The sequence below is a fragment of the Hippichthys cyanospilos genome, chromosome 3 (assembly GCF_059441005.1).
Source record: "Hippichthys cyanospilos isolate Australia breed blue-spotted pipefish chromosome 3, RoL_Hcya_1.0, whole genome shotgun sequence".
NCBI lineage: Eukaryota > Metazoa > Chordata > Actinopteri > Syngnathiformes > Syngnathidae > Hippichthys > Hippichthys cyanospilos.
This window is the reverse complement of record NC_142371.1, coordinates 30,012,485-30,040,463: the sequence shown is the minus strand read 5'-3', so window position 1 is coordinate 30,040,463 and position 27,979 is coordinate 30,012,485. Positions and strand designations below refer to the sequence as shown.

Below are 27,979 nucleotides of genomic sequence, written 5' to 3'. Positions count from 1 at the left end.
ATCCTGCACTGGTTGCTGCATATCTGTGCTCCCGACAGGCATTTCACTGCTAAAAGAAATATACATTCACAGGACAGTTCGGCATTTATCGCAAGTTTTCCTTGTGTCTGTAATTTGGGCCTCTAGTGCAGCAGGAGCTATGGTTTTGGAAGAGAACGACTGTGACTCTGTCTTTGAGCCTCATACCTCTGTGAGTATGATGATGCGATTAAGCAACTATTATACCTGTGTTCCATCAATTTTTAAATTGTCTTGCTTAATTGTGCATGTGCAGCAACATGATGTTCATGTTTCTCCCACATAGCAAAATCTGTGATGACCCCTGCCAACTTTCCTCATGTCATTGCATCTAAAAGTGTGAATTCTTTTGTCTTTATTTAGGAGGAGCATGTTGACACTCAGTATGGGAAGATCCACTGCATTATGACAGGAACCCCCAGGGCAAATCGCCCAGTCATTCTGACGTATCATGATGTTGGACTAAACCGTACGTATTACTGGAGTTACTTCTCCACTAGAATTTAATAGCAGCATCATGGAACAAGTTTTCCAAATTATAGAAATGTTAACCATGATGCAGTTAACAGTTGAATCAAAAATCTGAACGGGTCAGCCAAATGTTCACATAACATTGTTTTCAATTGTCACATCTTTAATTATGAATTGAATTGTGGGAGATGATTTAAACATTTGTAATTTATGGTCTTTCATTTCATATTTCATTTTTAAAAAGTGGCTGCGTTTAAAAGTCATGTTTTTCTTCTACAGACAAGTCATGTTTTGAGACTCTGTTTACACATGAGGACATGCAAGAAATCCTGAGGCATTTCCCCGTTTGTCACGTTGAAGCCCCCGGACAACACGAAGCAGCCAAAACCTTCCCTACATCGTAAGTAGTCTGCATAATTCACAGGTTTATTGTTAAATGTAACTGTCCGATAATATCATTTTTGTTGACAATTGTTGATTTCTGACCTTAAAGGTATTCCTACCCGACCATGGACCAACTGTCGGAAGCACTGCCTGCTGTGCTCAAACACTTTGGGTGAGACAGACCTGATAATCCTCAAGTGTGACCATGATAATCGCCAAGTGATACCACAGATCAGGGCTTGATTTGAATGTGATTCACAGGTTGCGCAGTGTGATTGGGCTTGGAGTCGGAGCAGGTGCCTGCATTTTGGCCAATTTTGCTGTGAGTCCACATTTCTTCATTTGATCATCAATATTCAAGTGCGGAAATGAAGTGAAAATGTGCATTATGTCTATTCCTGTAATGTAATAAACAGATATTTGAAATGACAATATACATGAAAAACAAGTTAGAAAATACATCGATTTCATTATCTATAACAAGTGGAAATGGTGTTCATTGTTTCCTTTTTCTCATTTCTTTAACAATATGGCATCATTCAATGTTAAATGTTGTCTTGTCATCTACGTGTTGCCTAAAGCAGACATAACTATGAAAGCTGCTCATTACACCTATGATTTCTGCACGTGTGTATAGCTGAATCACCCTGACCAGGTGGACGGATTGGTTCTCATCAACATCAACCCTAATGCTGAAGGATTAATTGATACTGTCGCTAACAAGGTCAGCACCAAGTGTGTCACATCTTTGTGTGACCCCTCTAATATTATCCTAGCTTGAAACGATTGACTGAGGCATGTTTATTTGTCCCTCTACGCTACAGATTACTGAATGGACTCACACGCTCCCTGACACAATTATCACTCACTTATTTGGAAAGGTCAGTTGCCATGCCAATAAAATAAAAGCAGTAGCTGATCACGAGATACCGCGTTAACTAACTCGTTCGTTCTTCCTTCCACACCGGGTTTTAGGAAGAAATCCAATCCAACCATGACCTGATAGCTACATACCGTCATCACATCAGCACAACCATGAATCAGTACAACGTGGGCCAGTTCTTTCGCTCTTACAACAGCCGCTGTGCTCTTGCGGTGGAGAGGCCTGTTCCGGGAGGGAATGTCAATGTCAGGACCCTCAAGTAAGTCACCTTCTTATTTGTAATCCATAGTGTTGTCCAAAAGCCACATTTGATTAATTTTCCATCATAATTTGGAAGTTGTTTATTGCTTTTCAGTAGGCCAGAATAAATTCTCATTTTCTCCACTTATTGAAGAATACTGCATATGCAATTTTTAACAACGCATCTGTTCATACAAATAAGAAGAGTCAATTATCAATTGCTGTATTCAAAAATTTAGGACTTAGACCCGCTTCTGCTTTGGAATTGGATAGTATTGTTCAGGTGTATGTAAGGGTATGAATTTTTCACTAGAATGTCTAAAGTCTTGGTTCTAAACTAAAGTCATCAAACTGTGCTATTGTGAGCTTACTTTGTTCATTGAGAAACAATAATGTTGAAACAGAAACGGCCCTTCCCCAAACTATCAACAGTTGAAATGTAGAATGTCCCCAAATATTGCAATATGCATTTATATTCAGCACTACTTTAAATTCTGTAAAGCACTTTTCCACTTATGTGTTAATTCCAGATGCTCCACATTGCTGGTGGTTGGAGACAGTTCTCCATTTGTGGACGCTGTGGTTGACTGCAACTCTAAGCTTAATCCAACAAAAAGCACACTTCTTAAGGTAACCGGCAAACGTAAAATATGCATTCTTAATTAATCTGTAAACTGTTTGGGTATTGTGAAAAGGAAAGAATTGTTTGCGTGACTGAAGCCACTGTTGCTTTGCCATTCTAGATGGCAGACTGCGGCGGGCTTCCTCAAGTGGCCCAGGTATGCCAGCTTGTTGAACAACAACTGCAGTAAATCTCCACACCAAATTAAGTATATGGTATTAATGTATATATGTTTTGTCTTATAACAGCCAGCCAAAGTGATTGAAGCATTGAAATATTTCATCCAGGGCCTTGGATACTGTAAGTGAAAATTTTACTCCAATTGCATTCATATGACACAGTTCCTATCTTCTTAACTTTAAATTGTTCTTCAATAAAATGCAGTCCCTTTAAATCAACAATGACAATATCAAACTTTTCTGTCTCTAGTATCCAGTGCCAGTATGACCAGACTTCGATCACGGACAACCTCTAGCTCCAGCGTCTCATCATTGGAGAGCTCTCGGAGCCGTGCGCACGAGAAGCGAGGACGCTCACATACTGATGTTTCCATGGAGAGCATCTCCAACAACAACATGGACCGGATCATTTCAAAGTCTACACATGAAGTGGCATGCTAGATTGCATGATGCACTTATCCACCCATATTGCTCTTGAGTTTTGTTATTGCCTATTCCTGCAACTACACTTAAAGCGTAGTCACAGTTAAAATTTCCAACTGTCTTTTTTTTTTCAACTCTCCTTTTCATGTTTCTCCACAATCAGCTAGTTCTGTCATCCTCGATGTAGGCCTACCTGAAAATTTGATTTTCAAAATTCTACTTTTCCTACCTGATATAGTATTAAATAACATTTGTGTAATGTTTTGTGTATTTTTAAAGTGTTATTTAATAAGATTTTGTAGAACTAGGTGGTTTATGTGCCACTAGGCTTAACCTTGATTTACAATAATGCGCACTTATACATTTTAATGACTTCTTTTCAACAGAGGTGGTTCACAGAAATGTGTATAAAAGATAAATTAAGATAATCCTTGGTTGAGTGTTGTGCTGAGGGGAATGCAGTGACTAGTTCTGTTGTAACTATTTGAAAATAAACAAGCAGCATTTGATACACTTCACTTTTAGAAAATAAAATGACATCCTGAAATAAATATTGAAAAATTGGTGTGTTCCTTACGTTCAGTCACTAGATGGTGCCACTGCTGCGTGCATTGAACTTGATAGCGAGTTCGTGGATAGTGCCAACATAAATACCATCCATCTGGCTCGGCGCTGTAGATGTTTTTAATACGGCTTATAGATTTAACTTAAGCCTTGTTCTTTCACAGATGGTCTGCATTAAATAAGATAGTCAAAAATTATATATTCATTTTAAATCGTTGGTTTCCATCTTAGTCCACTCGCATATCACACACGGTTAATGACACATTCTGAAACAGTTCGGTATTGCAAAGATATGTGCAGTGATAGCTTTTTTTCAATGCAGACACGCATCGTATTCTCAGCGTATTTAGAGTGACGGTCAATGCGAGTGCTTCCTGCATGAATGAATGTACTGTATATGCAGAGAGAATCTTATGAAACTATGAATGCACTGAGTGTTTGAGTGAGTGGGTTGATGAAAATGGCTGATACAAATTGAAACAAGCTGTCAACATTTGAAAATCACATCTTTTTGTGAGGGGTGATGCATTTGGATTGCAAAGATGCTCTTTGTATTATAATTCTCTGATGAATAATTTGTGGGAAGGATCTTTTAAAAATGTGTTTAAATACGAGACATCTGTTGTGGCCTGCTTAAGGCCCATAAGCATAACATTTTTAGCAATGGATGACTTTACTGTGTTTTCAGTGTTTCACTTATTAGTGAATTTGGTTGAATGAAAGTCCAGCCTAGAGCCGTAGACTAAAGGATGGGAAGGAAATTGTTGAATCAGCCAGGAGCACCTCCACATTGAGATCATTATTTTATCTAATATCTACTCGACATTATGCTCTCTGTTATATGAAGTATACCTGATTTGTTCACCTGATTTGATTCCACATCAGTTAAAACACAGTTTTACTTGGCACACCAAGTAAAACTGTGTTTTAACTGATGTGGTATGCTGAACAGCTTCTGTTGGGGAGATTTATGGAGATTGATGACGGTGATGATGATGATGTTGACGAAGATGATGATGATTACAGTATTTGGTCAAAGTGTAAAAGCTAGAAAAGAGAATTCTTATAAAATTCTTACAGCTATAATTATAATTAGCATGCATCTAAATAAGAGCAATGAATGAATGAATGAATGAATGAATGAATGAATGAACTCCACAAAGCAATTTCTGGAGAAATTGTGTGTGAATGCTCATACTTGAATAAAAAATTATACACTGATGTGGAATGCAGGGATTATAGTAAAATGATGCTTAATTACAGTATATGGAATGGAATCGAATAATTTGGAATCGGAATTAAACGGGGCTATGAAAAAGAAATGTTATATGAAAAGACATTTTTCATTAGAAGATCTGAAAAACAAATGTAGTAGGGAAGGTAGAGATAAATATTTTAACATGAATTCCACGTTAAAATTTAAAAAAGAAAATGTAGTTTGAGAATTGGTACAAAAATGGATAAAATTATAGGTAGCAAAAAAACAGATTTTTTTCCGCCTTTCTTTGGAAATGTTTGGGAAACAATTGTACTGGATATGAGGGAAACAGTTTAAAGTTGGAACGTTTTGAATCGATGAAAACATAATTGAAATTAGAGGGGATTTAAAACTTTGACTGTTCAAATTTTGATGAAAAAATGGAATATGTTGATGTTGGAAAAGTGAACCTCAGTTGAGAAATATATTCAGTGTATTCAAAGTACTTGAATAATGACAAATAGTGGAATGAGAAAAAAATGACTGGAAAATAACGTGTGAATTGTTTGGGAAAATTATGGAATTTTGTTACGTATGAATTGTGGGAATGTTGAAAATTATTCAAACTGTTCACAAAGTGAAGTGACGAATGAACATTTTCGAATTTCGGATAGAATTTTTAAAAATTCCCCATTAGAAATTAATGTGGAGTTTTGGAATTAAAATGTTGAATTGTGGGAATTGTGCGAAAGAATGAGGAAAAATTGAGCATTCACACAATAAGCAATACACACACAACTTCATGACAATGAACAAAAGGTATCCCCAAAACATGCAACTACAATGGCACAATCAATAAAAAATAAATATATGCAGCTTGGATAATGGATTGATGACAGACGGTGGTAAACCTGTCTCCAAAACTGGTGTCATCAAATTTCAATATAAGCTAGCTCGCAGAACAACACAAACAAATTTAGTCATAATCAAAGACCAAGCAAATGCCAAGACACGTTCATAGTAAAGTTTTGCATTAAGCATTAGTACGTTGGAGGCGTTTGTGTAGTGTGAAACTCAATTAAAATTCATTTGAACGATGAAGACGGGGCAGCTAATTTACCAACAGCAGGTGCCAGGCCACCTGCCTTGAAAAGAGCGGCGCGTCTATGACATCATTGCGAGGAAAGGTTTGACCGATGAAATTAATCCAAATTATATAATCAATTGAAATGATGTTGAATTTTAAACATTTTGAAAATCAACAAAATTGCTTTCACGCGTGCAAAAATATGGACAAATAGGCACGCGCAAAAACCGCCCGTAGTGAGGCACCGTGCATGATTTTCAGGGGCCGCTATCGGTGATGTGGTACTCTCGGGCGCCCCAATCCTCGTGACAGCTGCAGCCATGTTGGAAGAGCTCAGCGCTCCAGATGCAGCAGAGCAAAGCAGAGCGGCACCGCACGGTTCCTAGCTGTCGGCTACCTCGCGTCAGTGACACCGACAAGCCGGGTACGGCGCTGTTGTGGGCTCACTCACACAAGGAGAGAGAGCCAACATTAGACAGTCTCCAAAAGTCGCATTTAATACCACCAGGACTAATGTGTAAAAGCCCTGCTTACTGACTGGATAAGGTGGCCGCTGACTGGAAGTAGGTGCGGCCTGGCTCCGGCAGCCTTTAAGCGGGTGAGTATTGATCCGTCTTAGGAGCGGAATGGTGGGGAATAGCCCACCGTTAGCTGAGCTAGCTTAGCATTAAAGGGCTAACGGTGAGACAATGGGCTGGATGCTGCACGGGGCTTGTATTATTGTCGACGGGTGTGGGGATAATGTAAAAATCCCATGCCCTCTGTAGCCAGATGGCGTGGTCATTTTTGACACGGTGTAGTCATTTGTATTCCTAGCAGACAGTAGTGAGTGGTGCAGTGGCCGAAACCACCCCTTTGGGCTTCTCTGGTAACTTGGGTGCAAAGGTGAATACTGAGCATGATCTATGTCATCATGCACATCAACAATTCTGAAACATGTGCCGTGTGCCCAAGTGAGTCGTCTCCATCGTGAAGCATTGTTGCAACCATGGATCTCTTGGATGCTAAAGGAGAATGATATTGTAGATCTAATTTAACCATCTTAAGATGTTTTGGCTGATGATTGTCAGGGCAATGACAGTATTGGACACTACTGACTCTCATACTAATATTAGTACTACATTTTCACAAATCACCAGTTTAAACTCCTTCATGGGCGGATATGGGTGTAGATGACTAACCTATGATGTAAGATTGTCCTTAATTTGCCCCTGTCACACCTCTGTACATACTCTCCATCGGCTATTGGGTCAAGAAGCCCCTTCTGATACCCAGAAGGTTGGATAATAAAAATCAGCACATATTTATTAAGTTCATATGGTCATCCGCACAAGTAAGCCTATTGTTGGCATTCCTGACTCACTCGCCACTATTCCTGGACGTGTCAGCTATTATTGTTACTGAGTAAATCAGGAACTTGCCTTCACTATCATTTTAACAGTGTTCTTTCATTCCATTGGCCAGACATTGTCTAGTTAGTTCGAAAATTCATGCCTTGACTATACTGTTCTCGGTGTTTCTGCAAAGTGACTGCTTACACATTGCTAGATATGCTCAATAAATTTGCAATTTGCCTCGACATTTTTTAAACGAAAAATTATCCTTTTACTACTATATTTAGGCTTATCTCCATGAATCCTACCCACGGCATTATTCCTCACATTTCTGTCACTAATCCAAAGAGGCAGGGACGAAGGAAGCTACACTGACAATGTTAGATCGATGGTCACACCTGTCTAGCTTCTGACAGGAGGAAATAAAGACAAGAGACAGGGGCTAGTGGATGAAATTGGAAGCTGGGGGAGGGCAGTGGTGCATTATGGGAAGAGAAACAAAATGACTGGAGGGAGGCATCTGTCATGATACTCAAAGGTATGTGAATTGGAAGCAATTAGGGGCGGGTGTTCTCCCTCTCCTATATGACGACATACCTCACAACTAGGAAGTGGAGAGGGGAAGAGAAGTGGAATACATGCAAGCTAAGAGTAGAGGTATAATCTTGTGCCTAACGGCTACCAACATGCACTTCTGGGATTTTCTTGGCTGCTCCAATAGAGGTATGTAGGTGGCAAGATTTCCGAGGGGGGCCTATTTTGGGCTCGTTTGTGGGTGCATGTTTGAAAACAGGTAGAGATGGTCTGAGAGGCTAAGGGTTGGAAAGGAATTTGCGTTGCCCGCCACCATGCAAGCAGTTGCATGTGGAAACCTCACACACAAGCTGAGTGTGCAACGCAAACAAGGACGCAGTCGCTTCTGATATGGTGTCACACTGCTCTGTTTTTCTTAGATAAATTTGCTTTGACAAATGATAAGATGGGAAGAAATGAAACGTGTTGTTTTGGATATTTGCCTTGTGATTTAAGATCCTGCTGCCAAGACACAGTTTTACCCGCCTTCTACGCAGTTTTGTTTTGATTGTTTACCTGTAATACAAGTCAATTTTACTGCGGACTTTTACCGTGACTGTGCTTCTTTTCCTACTGTTTCCTGAGACATAACAGTAGAATTGACATTTATCCACCTGTCTCTCATCTAAAACCCCACTAAAGGAAAAAATGAATTTCTGTCTCTATGTATGGGTTCAAGCAGTAACTCTGCTTCCCCAAAACCGGTAATTAGATGTGTTGGGGTGCCAGTGTCTGGTGTGCTGTCTACAATACCCATTCCATTGAAGCTGTTGGCAGAGCACAGAGACCCAGGGAAAACGCACAGAATTCCCAGCTGTAATTGACCTTAAAATGGGCTATTGAGTTAATTCTTTTGCTGAAAACTTGTTTTTAAATATTGATGGATTTTCAAAAAGTGTCACATAGTGTGATTGTTTATACACCAACGATGTTTTGGAGACTGACAACAAAAACAATAGAAAGCAGGACTCAAAGTGGAAAATTTCAAACAGAATTGTGTTTTTTTAAGTTAAAACTCTAAAACTCAATTTTAAATACAGTACTATACACAGCAGTGAAGGGTTTTATTTTCCAGCAAATAGTACATAGGCAATCAGCAAAGTTGGGTGACTAAATTTTTACAGAAATTTCACTCATATGTCACAAATCACAGTAGTGATTTTTGCACATTTGTGTATGCTTGCTTTGATAAAAAAAAGTGATCATTAGGAACATCAACTGTGTCTGTTGAATCACTTAAGTCTATTAAACAGCCTTTGTAAAGTGATTCGATGGCTTTCGCCAGCCTATACGGGACACTCAAGTATTGTGAGTAGCATTTGCTGGTGCTGCTCACAGATGCTGGCTCTGTTAGCTGCTAAGTGCTGCTATGTGTCATTCTATGAGCCCACATTAGTACTGTACCTATTGTCCACCACTACAGGCCAATCTGAGTAGATGATCATGAGAGAGCTCTTCGAATCTGTTTTTGCCAGAATAAAAACAGTTGTGCAATGCCTTTTGAGTAATGTCACTTTTTGGTTTGCAGCCAGAAGTGGTCTTTCTCTCCTCAGAGCTGAAGAGAGAAGAAATTCTATGAGCATCACACATAGGACTGCAACGCGTTAGAGTGTTTATGCCAATTAAACGATTTGAAGCAACAGCAATGCCACATGTTTTTGTGCTGTCTTTGATCACCATGTTTAATTTGGGGTCATTGTGGATGGTATGTGTGAAGAATGTGATGAGGGGGGGGGGGGGGGGGGGGGTGACAAGTAATAACAAAAGGAGGAGGGGATAAAGCACTTACATAATGTCCCAACTTGATTGAGATTGTAAATCAGTCATACTCAGCGATCAAATTGGGATGTAGTGATTCAACGCAATCCACACAGTAATTTCTCCTTAATCCTTTTTGTGTTTCAGATATTTCTGGAATATCCCACTATGCTGGTGAGTACAAACTTGTGCCGTAACTTTATGTTATGTGTGTGTCCAGAGTATCTAATATTTTTTTCTGCCCGATACTTCTACTTACTCTACCAAATGAGCATTATTGCCAAGAAAAAGCAATGGTGAAATCAAAGAACTTGCTAAGCATCTTTTTGGATTGTTGTTGCGATGCTATGATTTTCCTTGAAAAGATTACCTACTGTATCTCTTTGTTTTTCACACATTTTCTGCGGGAACTCCCCAAGTTTTTGCTATGAAAGAGTTTTTTGTTGGTTATTGTGTTCTAGCGTGGATTTAATTGTGGAGCTAAAGCTCGAGTCTTTATATGTTGTAAGCCTTCCTTTGCTGTTGCTAAGTAACCGTATTTCAGGAGGATGTTGTATACTGTATTAGGAACTGGATACCCCCCCTCCCAAAAAAAAAAAAAAAAGAATAAAAGGTATCATAGGTATCAGAGAGGAAAAGTCTTTATTTATTTATTTGCCATGGATTGAAAAGTATTTGGATTTCACAACAAAAGATATATGTGACATAAACTTTTCCGCTTTTATTTACATAAATACGTAAATATCAGAGACACGGTGGTGACATGCAAACTCAACTGGGCTGTCCTTTAAAATATGAAATACAAATGGATAAAACATCCCTAATATATATGTAACTTATGACCTTCATAGTTTGTGAACGAGCATTTGAAATTTAATTATCTGGAACACTTGTCTCCCCAGAGAGACATGTTGTAGCGCACACATACTAGTTTATTGACAAGTCTATGAAATGCCTTATATTTACTTATCATCATGGAAATAAAATATTAAGGGTTTCCATTCAACCACTGCGATGTGGGTACACATACCCCTGGTTGGGAAACTCACTTTGGAGTTTACAGTGTTTTAGTGTGCAGTTGTTTCTCACAGCTCTGTTTGTCATCAATTTCCGCACTGTTATTTTATTGCTTGTTTGGTATTTGTCTTTCAGTTCACGAATGGTTACATTTTTCTTTAGGATCATAAAAAAAATGAGTTGCATTGGAAATGCTCCCTAGTTTATATGTTGGCTTCACCTCCACATCTTGTGTTACAGTAGTCTTTTGGCAAACCCTAAATCTAATCTGAGTGTAGACATACAGTGCTACCTATAGTTAAAATATAATATTTGGCACATCTGGGCATAAAACATACCTGTCAGTCACATGTTACTATACTTTTTCTCACATTATAAATGGATAGATTCATGCAAAATGTCTTCTTCCAAGTTATATCATTGATTCAGATGGAAACAAATATGAATACGTTTGAAACGAGCTCTTTACTGATGTTAACCTTTTCATGTGAAAAATGTTTTTAGCCTCCAGCCAAATAAAGGAATTTGGAGCAATTACTTTTCGCAAAGCCCCTCCAAGCAAAGAGAATCCCTCTTCGCTGCAGTGACTATAATGCCGATTATTATCAATTAAAATATCAATCCGTATTTAAAGTAGAAACATTTTGACTGATTTTTTTTAAGGCTGAAAAAATTAAATCAATATATAATAATAATAAATGTGGGTTGATCTGGAACATTAACACAGAAGCACCAATAACCATTTTAACCTGAAGAAAACGACATGAAACATTGAGCTGATTTTTTCTAAATCACATTAATGATGTAATCCTCAATGACTACAATACTCACACTGACAGCAAGCTATTCGTCTTTCTTTTCATTACTATGAAATATTTCTTCATGGGGTCTCTTGAGGGGCTTGTTGATAGCATTTTAAAAACTCCCGCACAGACTTTGACGATGAGAGCTTAAACGCACCACCTGGTGCTGTGGATGTGCAATGACAATTAACACGGCTGAAGCAAAGTCTGTTCCCTGTCATATGCACCCTCCCACCCTAGCATTGCATTGGAGGTGTGCCCCTCTGTTTGAGAAGGATTGCTAAGTACTTCAGTCTGTTTCAATTCTCACCATATCCAGTCAAATAGCTATTCATCTAAAATGTCACAAACCGTTGAATTTAATTGAAAGTGTGCTCTTAATGTCATTAACTGTCAAGTCTTAAAAAAAAAAAAAAAAAACTTTTGCTAAACATATGTGAATGATGAACAGCATTCTTGCAGTGTGAGATGCAAACATTCATAGTCATTGTATTATCTGGCAAACCAACCAGTTTAATTTATGCAAGTTCATGGCCGCTTACAAATTTCATGAGACACTATGGTTGGGATTTCCCTATCACACGACTTAGAAAGATTCCTGCAAATAAAGCACATAACACATTTATGATGGAAAGAACTATAATTATTTTTTCTAAAAAAAAAGAAAGAAAAAAGAATAAAAATAGAGAGTCGTTGACATTTCTCAACATCTCAATTGGCCATTGTTAGCCAGATGGTTCTTTTTCCAATGTTGCTGCTTGGATAGCTGGTTAAGTTAGCCGTGAAAGCGGCAATTAAACCTCAAAATTCACAACATCTGATGTGTTTGCAGAAAAACAAAAGCATAAACATTGTCCTGTGCGTAAATAAAAGCATGTACAATGGAAAAAAAAAATGTACACCATTTTCTTGTGACTGAAAAACAAACAGGATTAACCATACAAAAAAGATTATAATAAAAAGTGTCACATTTTTATATATTTTTAATTGTTAATATCAGTCTGTATTTTCTGAAATAGTGAGTGACCCTATTTACATTGTAGCATGTATTTTTATTATTTATGTGGTGTTTTTCTAAATAGAAAGCCCTCCCTGCTCAACTCAAACACACATACACACGCACACACATGCACACTTGTTACCACCTTTTTATACTGCAGCCTTCACTGAAGTCATCACTCTATGACGTCTTGCACCCTCATACATTGCCTTTTGGTATCTTGTCGATGCATACTTGCTTAGGCTCACATAAATCTCCCACTTGCAGTCACCTACATGTTTATCTGCAGTCACACGCTCACGCTTTTGCATATGTAAACACCTTTTCTCAAGCTTAAACACACATGCGCACAGACGCAAACACTGCGCTGCACTCACCGCTGAAACACTGCATTGCATGCGTACTGCGCTCGTGATCAGACGCTGGAGTTTATTAGGCGATGTTGGGATTGCTGCCGCTACAGAATAGAACAACCCGACTTGGAAACGGATCATTCGCATAATTTCCTCTCAACCCATTTCTGCAACATTTTCATTATGGCTTGGTTGCTCCCGCTTTAGTTTTGCTTCACTTCATTCGTTTGGTCTCTATCACTTTATTGTGTGACATCAAAACACCTGCTTGACCTCATTTACCACGGCGCTTTGCATGATGTAAAGCTGAGATCCCTCACATGCTACTTTTTTCCACACTCTATTCAGTCACTAATATCCTGCTTTTTGTGTGACTTTCATGTTTCCTGTTCAACTCTGTCAGCTGCAGCTAGCGTCCACCTCCTCCTCACTGTGCTCTACTTTTCATTGCCCTTCTTTGCCCTACATTTGCTTTGTCCTTTATCTATTTTGCTTTACTTCTTTCCCGCAACTGTCTGCTTTTGAATGCCGTTGTGGCATGACAACATGAAACTGGCTACCTTTTGTGGACCCGTGACTGAAAACTGTCAGTTTTTTGCAACATGGATTCCATGATCCTGCAACCTGACATTTACGACTGCTGTGAACGTGCTCTCTTTGGAATATCAAGGATTGATTATTGTGATGAACAACCGTGAAGATCGGAATTTGAAACTTCTCACAGATTTATTTAACTTCTGCTTGGCCTGAAATGGAAAGAAGATCTCTGTTTCAGCTTCGTCTTCTTGACGATTATTTAAAATCAGTAATGATGGAGTTTCCCTGATTAAAGCTCATGGCGTGTCACAGCGGTTGATGTTTGGTGTCGAGTCAAGGAGTGAGCAGGAACAATTAGATAAGTATCATGAGATTTCAACGGTGATTTCTGAGATTTTTTTTCCCCTGCTATGGCAATGTGACTGCAATATTGAATGAACTGCCCCTCTAAAGTGTACCTGTTATTAAAAGGTACTTTCACTTCTGTGCGGTAAGTGTAACCAGCACTGAGTGCAAGCTTTGGATGCCTCATTTGTTTGTTTTTGCTTTTGTTTTTTGTTTTTGTTTTTTTTTCCCTGGATGCATTCACATAAATCTTTTGAAAGGAATATGCATTCAGTAGTTGCCAAAGGCTTAGGACATCACCACGCCTAAGGCTTCATGCTGATTTCAGTGCCGAGTCTTTTCATTTGGGTACAGTGGCCAGAATTGGAACAGCGCCCCCTACACAGCAGATGGACGACAATGGCTGCATCCCGCTCTGCTGGAGCAAAGGGGCATGCATCTATGCACATCATCATTTACCAAGTATGTACAGAATCTTATTCAAAGAAATAAGATTTATGTATAGTGGAACTAAAGCTGATACCCTAAAGAAAATGTTAGATTGAATCTTGTATCCCAAAAAATATTCAGAGCGTGTTGAGTCATTTATATTGACTCATTCTAATCCAAAGATGTATTTCCATGTTTTTTTTTTTTTTTTAAATAAGTCTAAACATCAATCCCCTGTTGTTTTTTGGGATTCAAAATTTTCTAGCATTTGGCTAAATGAGTATAAAAATGGCTGGTACCTAAACCTTTATCCCACAAAAAAGCGAATGCTTGACAGTGTCTGAAATGAGTGACTCTTTTGATCTCCTCTGGATTTATTCAAGGTCGCCAAAATGCCAGGTCTCCAAAAGTTCTCATGTACTTCTGTTGTCGCAAACAAATTTTGAACGTTCAAGAACAAGAGCTTCGTCTGGCCATCTCTGGTGACATTTTGGTGACCTCTGGTTACCTTGAATAAATCTTTAAGCATCTTTAAGATCGACTACTTTGGTAGTCATTTCCCAGCGTTTGCCCCTCAGTGGGGTTGAGACCTTTTCTGTAAATAAATTCGAAAATGATAAAATTATTACAGTACCCAAAGTAAACTATTACATGATATAAATGACTTAAGTACCAAAGTAAATTGTATATGATAATTGAATACTTTAGTACCTAATTAGAAACTACCTAAAGTTTTATTGGACTATAAGGCGCACCAGAATCTAAGATGCAATCGCAAAAATTTACCAGAAAATCTTTTTTGTCATGTATAGGCCCAACCGGACTATAAGCCGCAGGTTATAACATCAGATATTTATGCAGAAAGATTGTCCATGTAAGTTTTTATTCAAAACTTTTGCTTCAACCTGGTTACAACAACATCATGCCTTCAACACAGACTGAACATGCCTGCATGTTTAGAAACAAAAGCAGCACCAACATATTTTAAACATAACACCGACACACTCATATTGTTTGAATGCTGCAGCAACACAACAATAACACGTCTGATTACATTTACTAGTGGAGAGTGCCCCCTGATGGCTGGTAAACTAGCAGTTCAAAGTCAAAGTGTCTTCTTTTATCTCTAGTAAAAAAATTGCAGCTACGTTGCACTGCACAGGTTTCAACGTGTGGGAAAAAAGTAGCGGCTTATAGTCTGAAGTTTACCGTAATTTATTTATTTAGTTATTTGTTTAGTGTCATCTATTTTTAAACCCTCAATTAGCAAAACACTATGAATAAAACAAATCTAAAGTATATTAAAAAATAATAATCCATGAATTGGGAAATTCTTGGGGGTTCATCGTAGTAGTTTTTATTGAACCATACAGTTAGGTTGACTGAATTTCTGTCTTCTGTGGACATGGACAATCAACACAGAGCTGAAATGCATTAGAGGAAATGGAAAGGAAATTGTGTGAGGGTGAAGGAAAGATGAGAAGGTGGAAGGAAGAAGCAAAATGGTTCAATACAACCGGAGGATCAAATTTAGTTCTAGGAAGGAACGGAAAGATCTGTGAGTGACAGTCGGAGATTATTTGGGGCATTGAAGGACTAAGTAAGAATTGCACATGAATAGTAAAAGGCTGAGTGCAGGAAACAGGATTTAAAGCGAAAGATAATGAAGATCAATGGAAGCAATGAGCAACTGCAGAGAAGTAAAATGGGTGGTTGAAAAATACGTCAAGGCCAAGAAGATGCTCCCCCAGGATTGTGCCAGTAACCCAGATAGCAATTAGATAAGAGGAGAAACCATCCCACTGCTGCAGTTATGGGCCAAATCTGAACTCCAGCTTCACCAGTTTAACCAAGTTTTCTGTCAGTCAATGGAACCATACAGAGGAAAGGTAGGGCAGTTGGTCTGGCAGCCGACTGCCCGCCTTTTGACTGCCCACGTGGCCTAGTTGATTCATTACTTGATTTTCCCTACTTGATTTTTCAGTGTTTAGTTAAACAGAACTGAATTTAAGATCTTTGTGTACTGTATTGTGAAGCAGTACAACTGACGCTGCAATAAGAATGTACAGTGGGCCCCCGTGTTACAACATCAATCCATTCCGTGGTTGGGGTCGTAAGGCAAATTTGTCGCATGACGGGCAATCCAAACCTATGTTAAACAGCTAATGCGTTTAGAACCCCAGGTAAAAACATCAGAATTGTACATACATATTAAAAATTGGTACCAAAGTAGTATAGTAAGTGCTACGTATATATAATATACAATATATAATATGTATAATAATAATGTAATACTAAAAAAATATATATAATACATAATAAATCTATAATATATAGCTGACCAACATTGTAGTCACGAGTTGCATGGAAGCAATTAGACGACAATAGTAAAAGTGCAATTACCTATAACCGCCAGCAGATGGAGGCAAAACAACACAAATACAGCCAAGCCCCTAGGGTCATGACAGTTGTTTTGGTCGAATAACCGGGAAAATGTCATGAAGAGGGGATGAAAAAACTCAGTATACCATGTCGCAACATGAAAATAATGTAAATCAGGGATGCTGTAACACGGGGATCCACTGTACTAAGAGCAGAGCTATCCAGCATCCATTCATTTATCCATTCACCACATGCATGCATGAACCAATTTTACCTCTAGAAACAATTGGGTCCCCAGGACTTGCAATACTGAAAACCTTTTGGTCCCAACAGGAATATTTGGTCCCATAAATTGTGCAATAAAACGGATGAAGTAGGGACAAAGTAAGTAAAAGAATAAGACCACATCCTTGGATCTTTTTTAGGAGTCATTGTCTATATCCCAATACACCAGAGATGCGAATACACAAAAATATGTTAAAATAATATCTCCTCTTTTGCACTGATATTACCAAACAATGTTTGGTGATCACAGTTTAGTAAACACCACACGGATGAAAATACATATCCGGGCTGTGTCACGTATGTGTTCAGATTTGTCCAACTACAGTAAGAAACAGAATCTGACTCACTCAGCTTACTTAGTAGGCTTGCAGTACTCAAAGCTTCTCCTTTCAGGCAGGGAAGAATAAAATGATCCAGGCGGGATAGACACATTTACCGGGCAGTAAGTATGAAATGAGATCTGTTTGTTTATTTGTTTTGTTTTTCGGCTTGTTGGCTGCAAATGTAAATGAGAGTGGTGAATCTTCTGCTTGTCAAGTCGCTCTAAATTTATCACGCAGTTGCGTGTTGTAAGGAAGCCAGGCTATGCTTCAACATGAAATGGGGGATATCAAGTAATGTATGAAATGAACGGCATTGGGACATTTTAATTTTGAAGTTACTCCCGGATACAAGGTCATGACAATGATCTCCAACGAAAAATGTTTGTGTGGTCAAGTTTTGCTGAATAAAAGAGTAGATGGACAATGGTTGGTATAAATGTATGCATCCCTGTCAAAATTTGTGCATTTAGGACGCAGGCAAATGAGGGCACTGATCCATCTGTCCACATTCACTAACACACATAAAGACAATTTAGAGTTCCCAATATACCTGCCATGCATGTTTTTGGAATCTAGGAGGAAACCGGAGCACCATTTATGTATAGAGTTAGCAACATGAGTCATGAGGTAAATGTCTGGTTCAATTTGGTGACAGTTCTCTTCTTGCCTTAGAACTCAGTGTATTGGTGTGCCGCTGCACTGATGATACCTTGAGGCTTGCTGTGGTATCCACTAAACACGATGATACAAAGAAGATACCAGTATTCCCATAATTTATAACAGGAAAATAATTTAGAAAATATGCTGTAACCAATCATCTCAAGTGAAGTGGCTATTCCCTCCATAGAATTACTGTGCAAAACTTGCTTTTGTTAAACGTGACAATACCTTTTCTGCTTCAGTTACAGTGAAAGAGGTTTGGAAAGGTCAGTGAACACCAGACTGTGCTCGACATTCCTATTATGTCCTCTAAGCTCATCGGGTTGTCATAGCCAGATTTAAAGTGTCACCTTAGCTGTCTTGCAGGTGTGAGCAGAGGAAACGCTTCAGAAAAGCACAGCGTGTCCTTTACTCAAGGAACACATCTACTCTGTACAAGTTTGAACCGCATCGTTTCCTTCTGGTTCAGAATTCATTTACTTAAAATCACCTGATTTATGTTGAAACTGTGGTTCTATTAAGTCGCTCTAAAAGGACCTTGTGTGAGTTCTGTTTTTTTTTTTCCCTTTTTTTCCAGACCTTCTGTTGATTTGTTTGCTGACCGGCCAGTTCGTAACTTGTGTAAATATGCATAATATTATGTGGTCAAATAACTTTCTATGTCTCATGTCTTTTTATTTCAATTTAAAATCAAACACATTTCATATGTACCAAGTACATTTTGTTTCATAATGTTAAATGGAAAAAATACTGTTTAATTCGACCAACTAACGTGATTCTACAAATATAGGACGCACCTGTGTATAAGATGCATCCTTAATTTTGGGGTCAAATTCTGGTATTTTCTATGTTTCCGTTCATAGGACGCACCGAGAGTTTGGCGACAATGTAAAAACTGTAGCAAAACAGAATGATTCTCATCTTTTGTAAATTCTTCATATTTTCCTGTGTTCGTATTGGTAAGTTACATATTTGTTGCGGATTAAGACAAGTGTGTTACAGATATCCCACATTATGAGCGGTCAGTGAAAACCGCGTCAGTGTAACGTTGAATGCACTCGAAGCAGTTGTTTTTCCTCAGGACGCAGCTCGTGGTCATTTTGCAATAAATACCTGAATCCGTGTTCCACCAAGTTTATGATTGTGTGTATGTGCCAAAAGACCGCAATTAATAGTCAAGTGGAATACATTTCCATGTTCTTTAACCGGAGCAATCGGCTGCATACCTTGCCACTCTTAATTGAATCAACTGGAGACATTTACAAACATAACATTTACGTGATCCTCTCCATTTAAGTAATATTCCTGTGTGCCGTAACAACAAAACAAGAGTGAGAAAGAGACAGAGTGACAAAACACAACCCCTCGCTCTCGCTTCATTGAGTTGCCTTTGCCTAGTCCGTTATTGTTGTTTTGGTTTTTCAGATTTGCTCGCGCCTTTTTGAGCGCAGAATTGTGACAAAGGGACCTGGACTTTGAGACTGAAGTCGTATGTCTAAAGATCAGATACGTATCAGACGTACTTGTAGTACCACCTACCCAAGACTAGTTTCACACTGCAGCCTGAAGTGACCCAATTCAGATATTTTTTGCCCATATCCAACCTGTACTGTATCTGATCTTTTGATGACAGTGTGACCGAGGCCACTTGACTCCATTACCACTGTCCATTGACTAGTATAGTGGCGTGTATGACGTCACTTGCAAAAGTAAGTAAGTCGGCAGAACTGTTTTCAGTATACAGTAGATAAAATGTAAGGCTCGGGAGAATCTCATTATTTGCATGGTGACTAATGTACAGTACAGAAAAACAGCAAAGTAACTTAAACCCAAACATTCTGTTTCCAAGGTTAATGTTTGGTAATGGACAACCAGTATTGATCCATGGTCTTTGTGGAAAACTTTGTCAGGTGGTGTAAAATGCTGTGTGTGTTGACCTCTACATTTTTGGATGAAATGAGTGGATGAGCAGTCTCTCTGTTAAATGTTTTCTGTGTTGTTTGGTCTTCATTTTGACAAACACAAAATTACTTCCTTAATTGAGGAGGTATGAGAAATAATTGGAAATTTTAACAGATTCACTTGTCTGTTTGTATGCAATATCTTTTAAAATATCAAAAATGGTATATGCAAGCTCAGAGGATGTACTCTCGTCTCATCTGTTGAGGTTGCAGTAATGTTGAATGAATAAAAAGTCAAATGTTTTTTTTTTTTTAATTTCATTTAGAAAAAAAAACTACTATAAACAAAGAAAAACTTGAAACGGTTGTCAGAAAGTAGTAGCAAATGACCAATTGTGACAATTCCTCAACTATTTGCCTCTTCACCTCTAATAATTAGCTTTGATTTCGCTTTTCAAAACATTCTACTGTCTATTCATCTTTTCTTGACGTCTGGCTGATCTTTGTACGAATAAAAATGATCACTTCTCAGAATATTCCAAAAATAGCAACACTAACCACAACTATAGTTTTTTTGTCCTAACGTCAACAAAAGGCAACAGTATTGTTTATTGTAATGGTTTTAGAGTATCAAATTAGTTGAAGAATTTCAAAGCAGCCCTTGCCACCTTCAATTTGTCTGTATATGGAGACCCCTTCAACCTTAAGCGGTGGAGTTCTGCAATAAAAACCGAGCAATGAAGAAGTTGCCCAAGTTGAACCAAACTGTTTGATTATAAAGCTCACTTGAAGTACAAAGTCTCATTTTCACCTCAGTCTTTGTTTTTCTACAGAATATGATGGCCACATAGCCCGAGTAAGAACATCTGAGTCAGGCATGGCAACATCTTCCTACTTGGAGCCCAACCTAAATCACTCCACAGCAAGTGGTTGTGGGGTAAAATCCCGCTCCGGGATTTCCGGTGTCGGTACCAGCAGCTCTGTCGCCGGTCTTGAGCGGACCCCAGGTTCTATGGACAGGGTTTTGAAGATCTTCCACTACTTTGAGACAAATAGTGAACCCAGCACCTGGGCCAGTAATATCAGACATGGTGATGCTACTGATGTCAGGGTATGTTCTCATATTGAACTTTCATCATGACCTTGTGCCCCTTTCATTGTTCCTCCTTTTTTTCCAAAGGGAGTCATCCAGAAGATAGCCGAAATCCACAAGTTACGCTGTGTCACTTCACTTGGCCTACGTTTAACTCATCTGCACACAGACGCACGTCATTGGTTACATCCTGACTTGGGAGTCTGTCATGTCAGGGAGAAATATGAGAAGCAGCATCCACAGGAGGAGTGGCGGTACAGTCACTGTTAAAGTATACTCTTTTTTTTTTTTTTTTTTTTTTTTTCTTCATACAGTAAACACTCACTATTTTGGGCATTCTGCGACAAAATTGCACAAATAACATATTTTCAATATAAGACGATGTGATACCTATTTCATTACGTGGTACAGTAATTTATGACTCAAATCGATTTTGCTACACCTCAAATTCTTATGCCCAATAAGTCTTTATAATTGCCTATATTAATAGTTGAAACCCTAAACACATTCTGATCCACCTTACCATGCTGACAACCCTTTTAATATACCAAATTATTACTACGTTCCATGTAGCTCTTACATTATGCATTACATTTACTCAGCAATAAACAGACCTTTTTAAGTTCAACTATTGCAAATGCCTCTTTATCTTTAGTTGAGCACTTTGCGTACCTTTGCATATGATAGCTTTGGCCAGCTGCTCAACTTCCACCGGTCTCATAGGCAATCTGGACCTTTCGCCGCATCATCTTGATAAGTATAACTGCCCTGCTTTCTTTGAATTCAGCTCTACAAGGAGCTTCACCTGAAATACTGAAGCTTACTGAAACCTTTCAAGTCACAAGGTGTTTGTATGACATATTTAGGGCAATACTACAGAAAACTCAGAATATTATTTTAGCAGCAGCATAACATAACATATTTAGAGTATATACAGTATTGCCTTCAATCCACCCAAAAATGTTTAACATAGTAAAGTCACTACAATGGTTTTTGCAGTATATAGCAGCATGAATTCATAAGAGATGTTTTTGAAAATATGTATTCTCGTTTACTGTTTGATTTCTTTCACTGGACCCAACATCAACCACTTTAGAATTGGAAATTACTCTTAACTTTAGGTGGAGAATAATGTTTTGTTGTTAAATATTAATCACATGTTTTGTGATAGTTCTATTTCATGTTGTTCTTTCATCTGTGTTTACCTTATGTGAATACTAAGGGGTATACAGTATTGGCTCATTCACAATGCCTCCATTGCCTGAAACCATTATACTTTTTTTGTTTTTGAATCTCTTGTGTTGTGGGCTAGCCACGCAATTGTTGCTGCTTTGGAAAATATGGTGGAAGGTGGTGGCTTTTTGGGGTTGAAGGACCGCGTTAACACCCAAAACTGTTTTAAACCAACACCATATAATTGCAAGGGTGCCACTTCATCTTTCATTGGATGTGTTTCACTCATTGTTGAAATGTATTTTAAGTGGAGAAGTTGCTTAATTTCCTAACATGTGACAGAAGAGTAGTGCCTCAGAGGGTGGCAGAGTTGCAAGCCCACAGGAGATGCTGCTGCTGAGCTATTGTTAGAACGGAGGCAGCAGCAGCCCAAGGGATAGACTGATTTGATCACACTCTTCTATCTCCCTTCGCTTACTTTCTCTCCCATCTGTCTCGTGTGGCCACGCTTACCATATTCCACTTTGATCTTTCTCTGCATCCTTTTTTTCACCCACATCTTTGTTTTTCTCTCTGGCTCTCAGCTTTCCAACGTGTCTAATTTCTCTTCAGTGTACCACCTTTTTCTTCATTCATTATTGAACGGTTTTCTTATTCATGTGTTCTCAGTTTGTATTTTCTCTGTCATGTGTTTGTAGGCTTGTAGCATTCCTACTCACAACTCTCCTGACCCAAATTCCCTCCATTGTAGTGACTGCTTTATGTCAGTTGCATATCAAGGTTACAGTGAACACCATCTTCTGATCTTTATATTTCTACAGTATTCATTCGAGGACAATGACACAAGGAAGATTTGTGTCAGTCTAATTAGGATGCTGCAGTGGTATTAATTTAGTTTCTGCGTGAAAGTATCTAACATGGTCTACGTTGTCATTAATTTTTGTTTTTTTCAAATCTCAGGTACGAGCTACGGATGCGCTATTTCCCTAAAGGTTACCTCAAACATTTCTCAGAAGACAAGCCTTCACTCAACTACCTCTATCACCAGGTGTGACAACGTACAAGAAGAAACACATATAGATCAAATTAAAATACAGTATAATAAATTAGATTTCATACCAAATATGTAAGTTTGTGCTGTTTCCACCCTGCTCCTAATCCAGGTAAAAAGTGACTACATGCAACATATCGCTGATCAAGTGGATCACGAGGTCGCTTTGAAACTAGGCTGTCTAGAAATAAGGTGAGACAATGCAGTGCGTGTCTGTTGCCTTTCATGAAGACTGTTATATTGATAGCTGTTGGTTGTAACCACTATCGTCCCCCAACTATACAGGCGTTTCTTCAGGGAGATGCCAGGAAATGCCCTTGACAAGAAATCCAACTATGAACTCCTAGAGTAACATTTATTTATTTATTCAATTGCATTGTCTAATTTGTTTAACTGTACAATTATCCAATCTATATATTTTTTGTGCTGATATCATTTTAGGAAAGATGTTGGTTTGAGGAGGTTCTTCCCCAAAAGCCTGCTGGACTCTCTTAAAGTAAGATCAAATACGTATGTAGCCAGAATGTTGTCACTCATTGCCATTTAATTCTGTCTGCTGGCTTGTTTGGTTGAATCAATGAATACTTGATTATAAGCAGTGATGTGCAGTGAGGTTCATGGCATTGACGTCATCAGTCAGATTTACAAACATGATATGAGCCCTCCAGAGCAGCATATTCACATGTTTCATTGGCAGTAGTTAACTGTTTATGTTTAAAATCTCAGATCTGCATTCTTTAAGTAAGGGATGTCAAACCAGTGTTAGCTTGCGAGGCGCATTGAGGAAAATCTATTCCCAATGGGCCTGACCAATAAAATCATGCTAAATATTTTTGTAACTTTAAAACAGCAACTGCAGGTTAATTATTCTTTTTAGATACTGTCCAAAATTGTACAAGCATAATATAGGTATCTATCATAAGACATTAACATTACTAATAATCAGAAAACATTTAAGGTGTTTCATTACTGATAGCTCATTTTTATACTTTATATTACAAAATCATTTAACGGGCCGGATTAAACCCGTTCGCGGGCCAGAACCTAAGCATACAACATGGAGCACACCTGAACCCAGATTGACAGGAAAAAAAAGATTGGATAGATTTGAATACAATGTTGTCAATGTGCTATAGCGATATTTTAAATGTCTCTTTCATCATTTTCTCTTCAGGCAAAGACACTTCGTAAACATATCCAGCAGACGTTTAAGCAGTTTGCCAACCTCAACGATGAGCAGAGCATCCACAAGTTTTTTGAAATCATCTCCCCTATCTACCACTTTGATAAGGAGTGCTTCAAATGTGCATTAGGGGTAAGACAGCACTCAGTTCATAAAGTCCAAATGTTCCAAGTTAGAGGAGTTGTGAAGGCCATTCACACGTTTCCCAGCTGTATCATGTCATTGTAGTGGAAGCCCAAAATTTATTTAGCTCTCACTGTGGAATGCTATCTTGTTAATGACTTACTAGAATCAAACAGTCAGGTTAAAACATTTTCCATTTGTTCTGTAATCTTACTTTCTCACACTACAGCTCATTGAATTGATAGAAAGGTATTGATTTAAAAATAAAATTACTTTAGTTGTACTTTACTGTGATATAGAAATGTACTGTTTAGAGAGGTGCTTCTCATCGTGTTCGTCCCGCTCGTATAGCTAAGTAGCCCAACTCTCAAACTCGGCTATGATGTTATACATATGCAAGGAATAATATAGCCACAAAAAACATGATTACTTTTTTAAATTCCTTTCTGACAAGAGTCAGACAAATTTTTGAATGAAGAAATTATGGGAAATTATGTATTTCTTACTCTTTTTTTAGGTGTGGTGTGTTTTTTGTTTGTTTTTGTTTTGTTTTGTTTTGTTTTACATAAATGCAAAGCCATTCTCTTGCCCTTCTTGGCCGTTAAGTTTAGATTTTTCCTTTGGTGTGTAGAGGTACGATACATTTGAGTAAAATGGCATTTAATATAACAGAAATATTTACAGAAATTATATAATGTGCACGTTCTCTGTATTTTCAGTCAAGCTGGGTAATATCAGTAGAGTTAGCTATTGGACCAGAAGAAGGAATCAGCTACCTCACAGACAAGGGCTCAACGGTGAGTATTATCATCAGCTTTCAAATCACTTAATATTCTGATTGAGTATGAAGCACAATTATATCATACTTACATGTAGCATTTTTTTGGGGTAAGTTTTCTTTTTGAATATCGCTAGTTTCTGGCACTTCGGGCCCAGTTACTTATCTATGCTTCATTTTGAGTAGTTAATGGTAGTTCACAACACTACCCTCTACTGGTTCGTCTTGTATGTACAGTTGGCATATTTTAAAGCAGGGCTCACCAACCTTTTTGAAAATGAGAACTACTTGTTTGGTACTGAGTAATACGAAGGGCTACCAGTTTATGTGAAGACACCGATCAAGTTAATGATTTTTCACAATAATTAAGGCACGGCTGAAGTTAATGTAATTCAAGTGTAATATGTAATGTACACAGGTATAATTGTTTGTAAACTTCAAAGAAAATCACCCATGTACTATCACTTCCAAGCTATTTGCAGAACAGGCTTGCGGGCTACACATCTGATCTTTGGGGGCTACCTCATGCCCACGGGCACCACATTGGTGACCCCTCTTTTAAAGGGTTCGTAACAGGATATTTAAGTACTTTCCACAGTATAATATGTGCATGTATGTGGTTGCTCTTACGGTGCAGCTGCCACGCCATCTTGCAGCTCAAGCGGCAGGCCACGCAACATGCATGCATCCATGATCCTTACTGCTCGTCAGGCCCACGGCTGATTAAGACTACTCCAACAGCACAAATAACGGGGCCAAAAACAGGCGTTTTACCGACATTAAAATGCAAATTTGCATCAATATACCACTCTCACTAACACACATTCCTTCTATCAAATAAGTCACAATGGGAAGCCAGTATTCATAACAATAGTGCCATCCATGGGTGAATTTTTTACTACTGACGCTAATTGTACGGCTGTGTGCTCCCAAACACACATTTTGGCTACCTCAGGATTTCTACAGCAAAACATTTTAGCAAATAAATGAAACGTTGCTGTTTACGTGGCCAAAATCTCTCTGAACCACAACGAAACTAAAAGATGTGGATAAGGTTGGCGAGTATTTTCGCTTGCGCAGGCTGTGTGCGGGGTTGCGAATTGATCCTGTCTTGCTCCTATTGTCATAAGGGAACTTCAAGGTGTTTTCATCTGCATTGTAGGGGTTGGTGCTAGAGCATCAGTGAAAGAAAGTAATACTTTGGGAGTGTATAGGGTGAGAAATCCCCATTGAAACATTGTGAAAAGCTCCAAAAAGTTTTGTTTTCATGTTACAGGCCATTTAATACATATTTAATGATAAATAGTTGTGATCTATTTTTGTGTCTCCAGCCTACCCACTTGGCCAACTTCAGCCAGGTTCAATCCATCCAGTATTCACCTTTGGAGGAAAAGGACAGGAAAGGCATGCTGCAACTTAACGTAGCTGGAGCTCCAGAGGTGACATCACACACACGCCCACACACATGTTTGTATGGCTATACTTGTAAGGACATACATTCACATAATGCATTTCCTAACCCCTAAACAGCCATCAGAACTTATTGCCTAACCCTAACCTTTACCCTAACCTTAACATTAATCCAGTTCAAATCTGTTGTCTAAAAGCAAGTCATGACCCTCAAAAAAAAGGTCTGTACAAGTGAGGACTGGCATAAAAGTTCTCACTTCTTCAAAATGTACTCACTATGTTGGTAGAAAACTCAAAACGGTTCTCACAAGTATAGTTGTACAGGAACAAAAACACATGTACACATGCGCACACACACACACACACACACACACACACACACACACACACACCTATGCCACTAGTCTCTCATGTTGTCACGCTGAGATTATCAAATAATGGATTTATGTAGACCTCATTCACAATGACGGTAAGTCCATCAGAATTGTTGCATAACCTATACGTGTAACCACCATCACATGCTTGTGAATCTCTGTTAAAGGCTTGTAATGACGCAGCGTCCTGGAAAAGATGTAGACAGTGTCAGCAAGTGTAGGTCAATGGTGGGTGTGTTGTAGAACAATGTGGAAGTGGAAAAACATGTTGACATCTCGTCACAACTGTCTTTTTTGGTGCACGGGTCAGCAAATTTAATGTCTCTGGCTGTATATGTTTGAAAGCTGTTGCTTCTAACGTTGTGTTGTTTATCAGACTAATGTGTGAGTTTTTTGTGTGCGCAGCCTCTCACAGTCACCACAGCATCCTTGACTACCGCTGAAAACATGGCCGATTTGATTGATGGTTACTGTCGACTTTTCTCTTCAACGAGCCACTCATTCATTGTCAGAGTCCACAAGGGTAGGGCATTCTCCTTCTTCCATGGATTTTAGGCTTATTCCCAGTGCACCTAGTGTCTTATGTGAAGATTAAATATGACTGTGGATGAGTGTTTGATTTTGTCAATATAGTACAATAGTCATCCAACCAGATAATTAACTCTGCTTTTGACTGGAGATACTTGTCACTTTGAAAATCCTTCCTGTGTTTGACTTTTTCTAAAAATAACTGTCTGCAAACAGCGATGTGTTGGCTCTCACGATAGTAGCTTTATTTTGTTTTGCAGAGGGTGATAGAGCGCTACCATCCATCCCAAAGTAAGTTTGCAACATTTGATACGTTCTGCACCACATTATATTTTGTTCAAAAAAACATTTGAATAAACCTGCAGTAAAGTTGGGTGTTATGTTAAATAAACTAGCTCATGATATTTATTTAACATTTAGATAACATTTAGATAAAAATAACATTTCCCATTTTGAAAGCCTAAAAACTTGGGATTCGGTTTTCATATTTCATAATA

At 38.4% G+C, this 27,979-nt stretch overlaps 2 protein-coding genes across 15 annotated transcripts in view; both read left to right on the top strand.

Annotated features, from left to right (window-relative positions):
* The first annotated feature begins 13 nt into the window (after positions 1 to 13).
* Positions 14 to 3,783, top strand: LOC148426790 (protein NDRG1-like). Its single transcript, XM_088410164.1, has 12 exons — positions 14 to 190; positions 382 to 487; positions 769 to 889; positions 983 to 1,045; positions 1,135 to 1,195; positions 1,511 to 1,597; positions 1,698 to 1,754; positions 1,849 to 2,015; positions 2,527 to 2,626; positions 2,740 to 2,775; positions 2,867 to 2,918; positions 3,048 to 3,783. The coding sequence occupies exons 1-12, from the start codon at positions 140 to 142 to the stop codon at positions 3,236 to 3,238; spliced, it is 1,092 nt and encodes a 363-aa protein (XP_088266290.1). The 5' UTR covers positions 14 to 139; the 3' UTR covers positions 3,239 to 3,783.
* Positions 3,784 to 6,401: 2,618 nt separating this feature from the next.
* LOC148426788 (focal adhesion kinase 1-like) overlaps positions 6,402 to 27,979 on the top strand; it is a 46,970-nt gene continuing 25,392 nt past the window's right edge. For 6 of the 14 annotated variants that reach the window (XR_015865170.1, XM_088411313.1, XM_088411309.1 and 3 more), the window contains exons 1-12: positions 14,164 to 14,251; positions 20,603 to 20,880; positions 20,950 to 21,116; positions 22,996 to 23,083; positions 23,199 to 23,278; positions 23,372 to 23,434; positions 23,528 to 23,582; positions 24,261 to 24,401; positions 25,112 to 25,189; positions 26,502 to 26,609; positions 27,360 to 27,477; positions 27,725 to 27,773. Coding sequence is in view for 13 of the 14 variants with exons in the window: in XM_088411313.1 (XP_088267439.1) it covers positions 14,179 to 14,251; positions 20,603 to 20,880; positions 20,950 to 21,116; positions 22,996 to 23,083; positions 23,199 to 23,278; positions 23,372 to 23,434; positions 23,528 to 23,582; positions 24,261 to 24,401; positions 25,112 to 25,189; positions 26,502 to 26,609; positions 27,360 to 27,477; positions 27,725 to 27,773 (1,298 nt within the window). In the remaining variant the exon portion in view is untranslated. Of the gene's footprint in view, positions 6,668 to 9,881; positions 9,909 to 14,148; positions 14,252 to 20,602; positions 20,881 to 20,949; positions 21,117 to 22,995; positions 23,084 to 23,198; positions 23,279 to 23,371; positions 23,435 to 23,527; positions 23,583 to 24,260; positions 24,402 to 25,111; positions 25,190 to 26,501; positions 26,610 to 27,359; positions 27,478 to 27,724; positions 27,774 to 27,979 lie in introns of those variants that run through there. The other 8 variants (XM_088411319.1, XM_088411314.1, XM_088411320.1 and 5 more) reach the window with 4 other exon arrangements.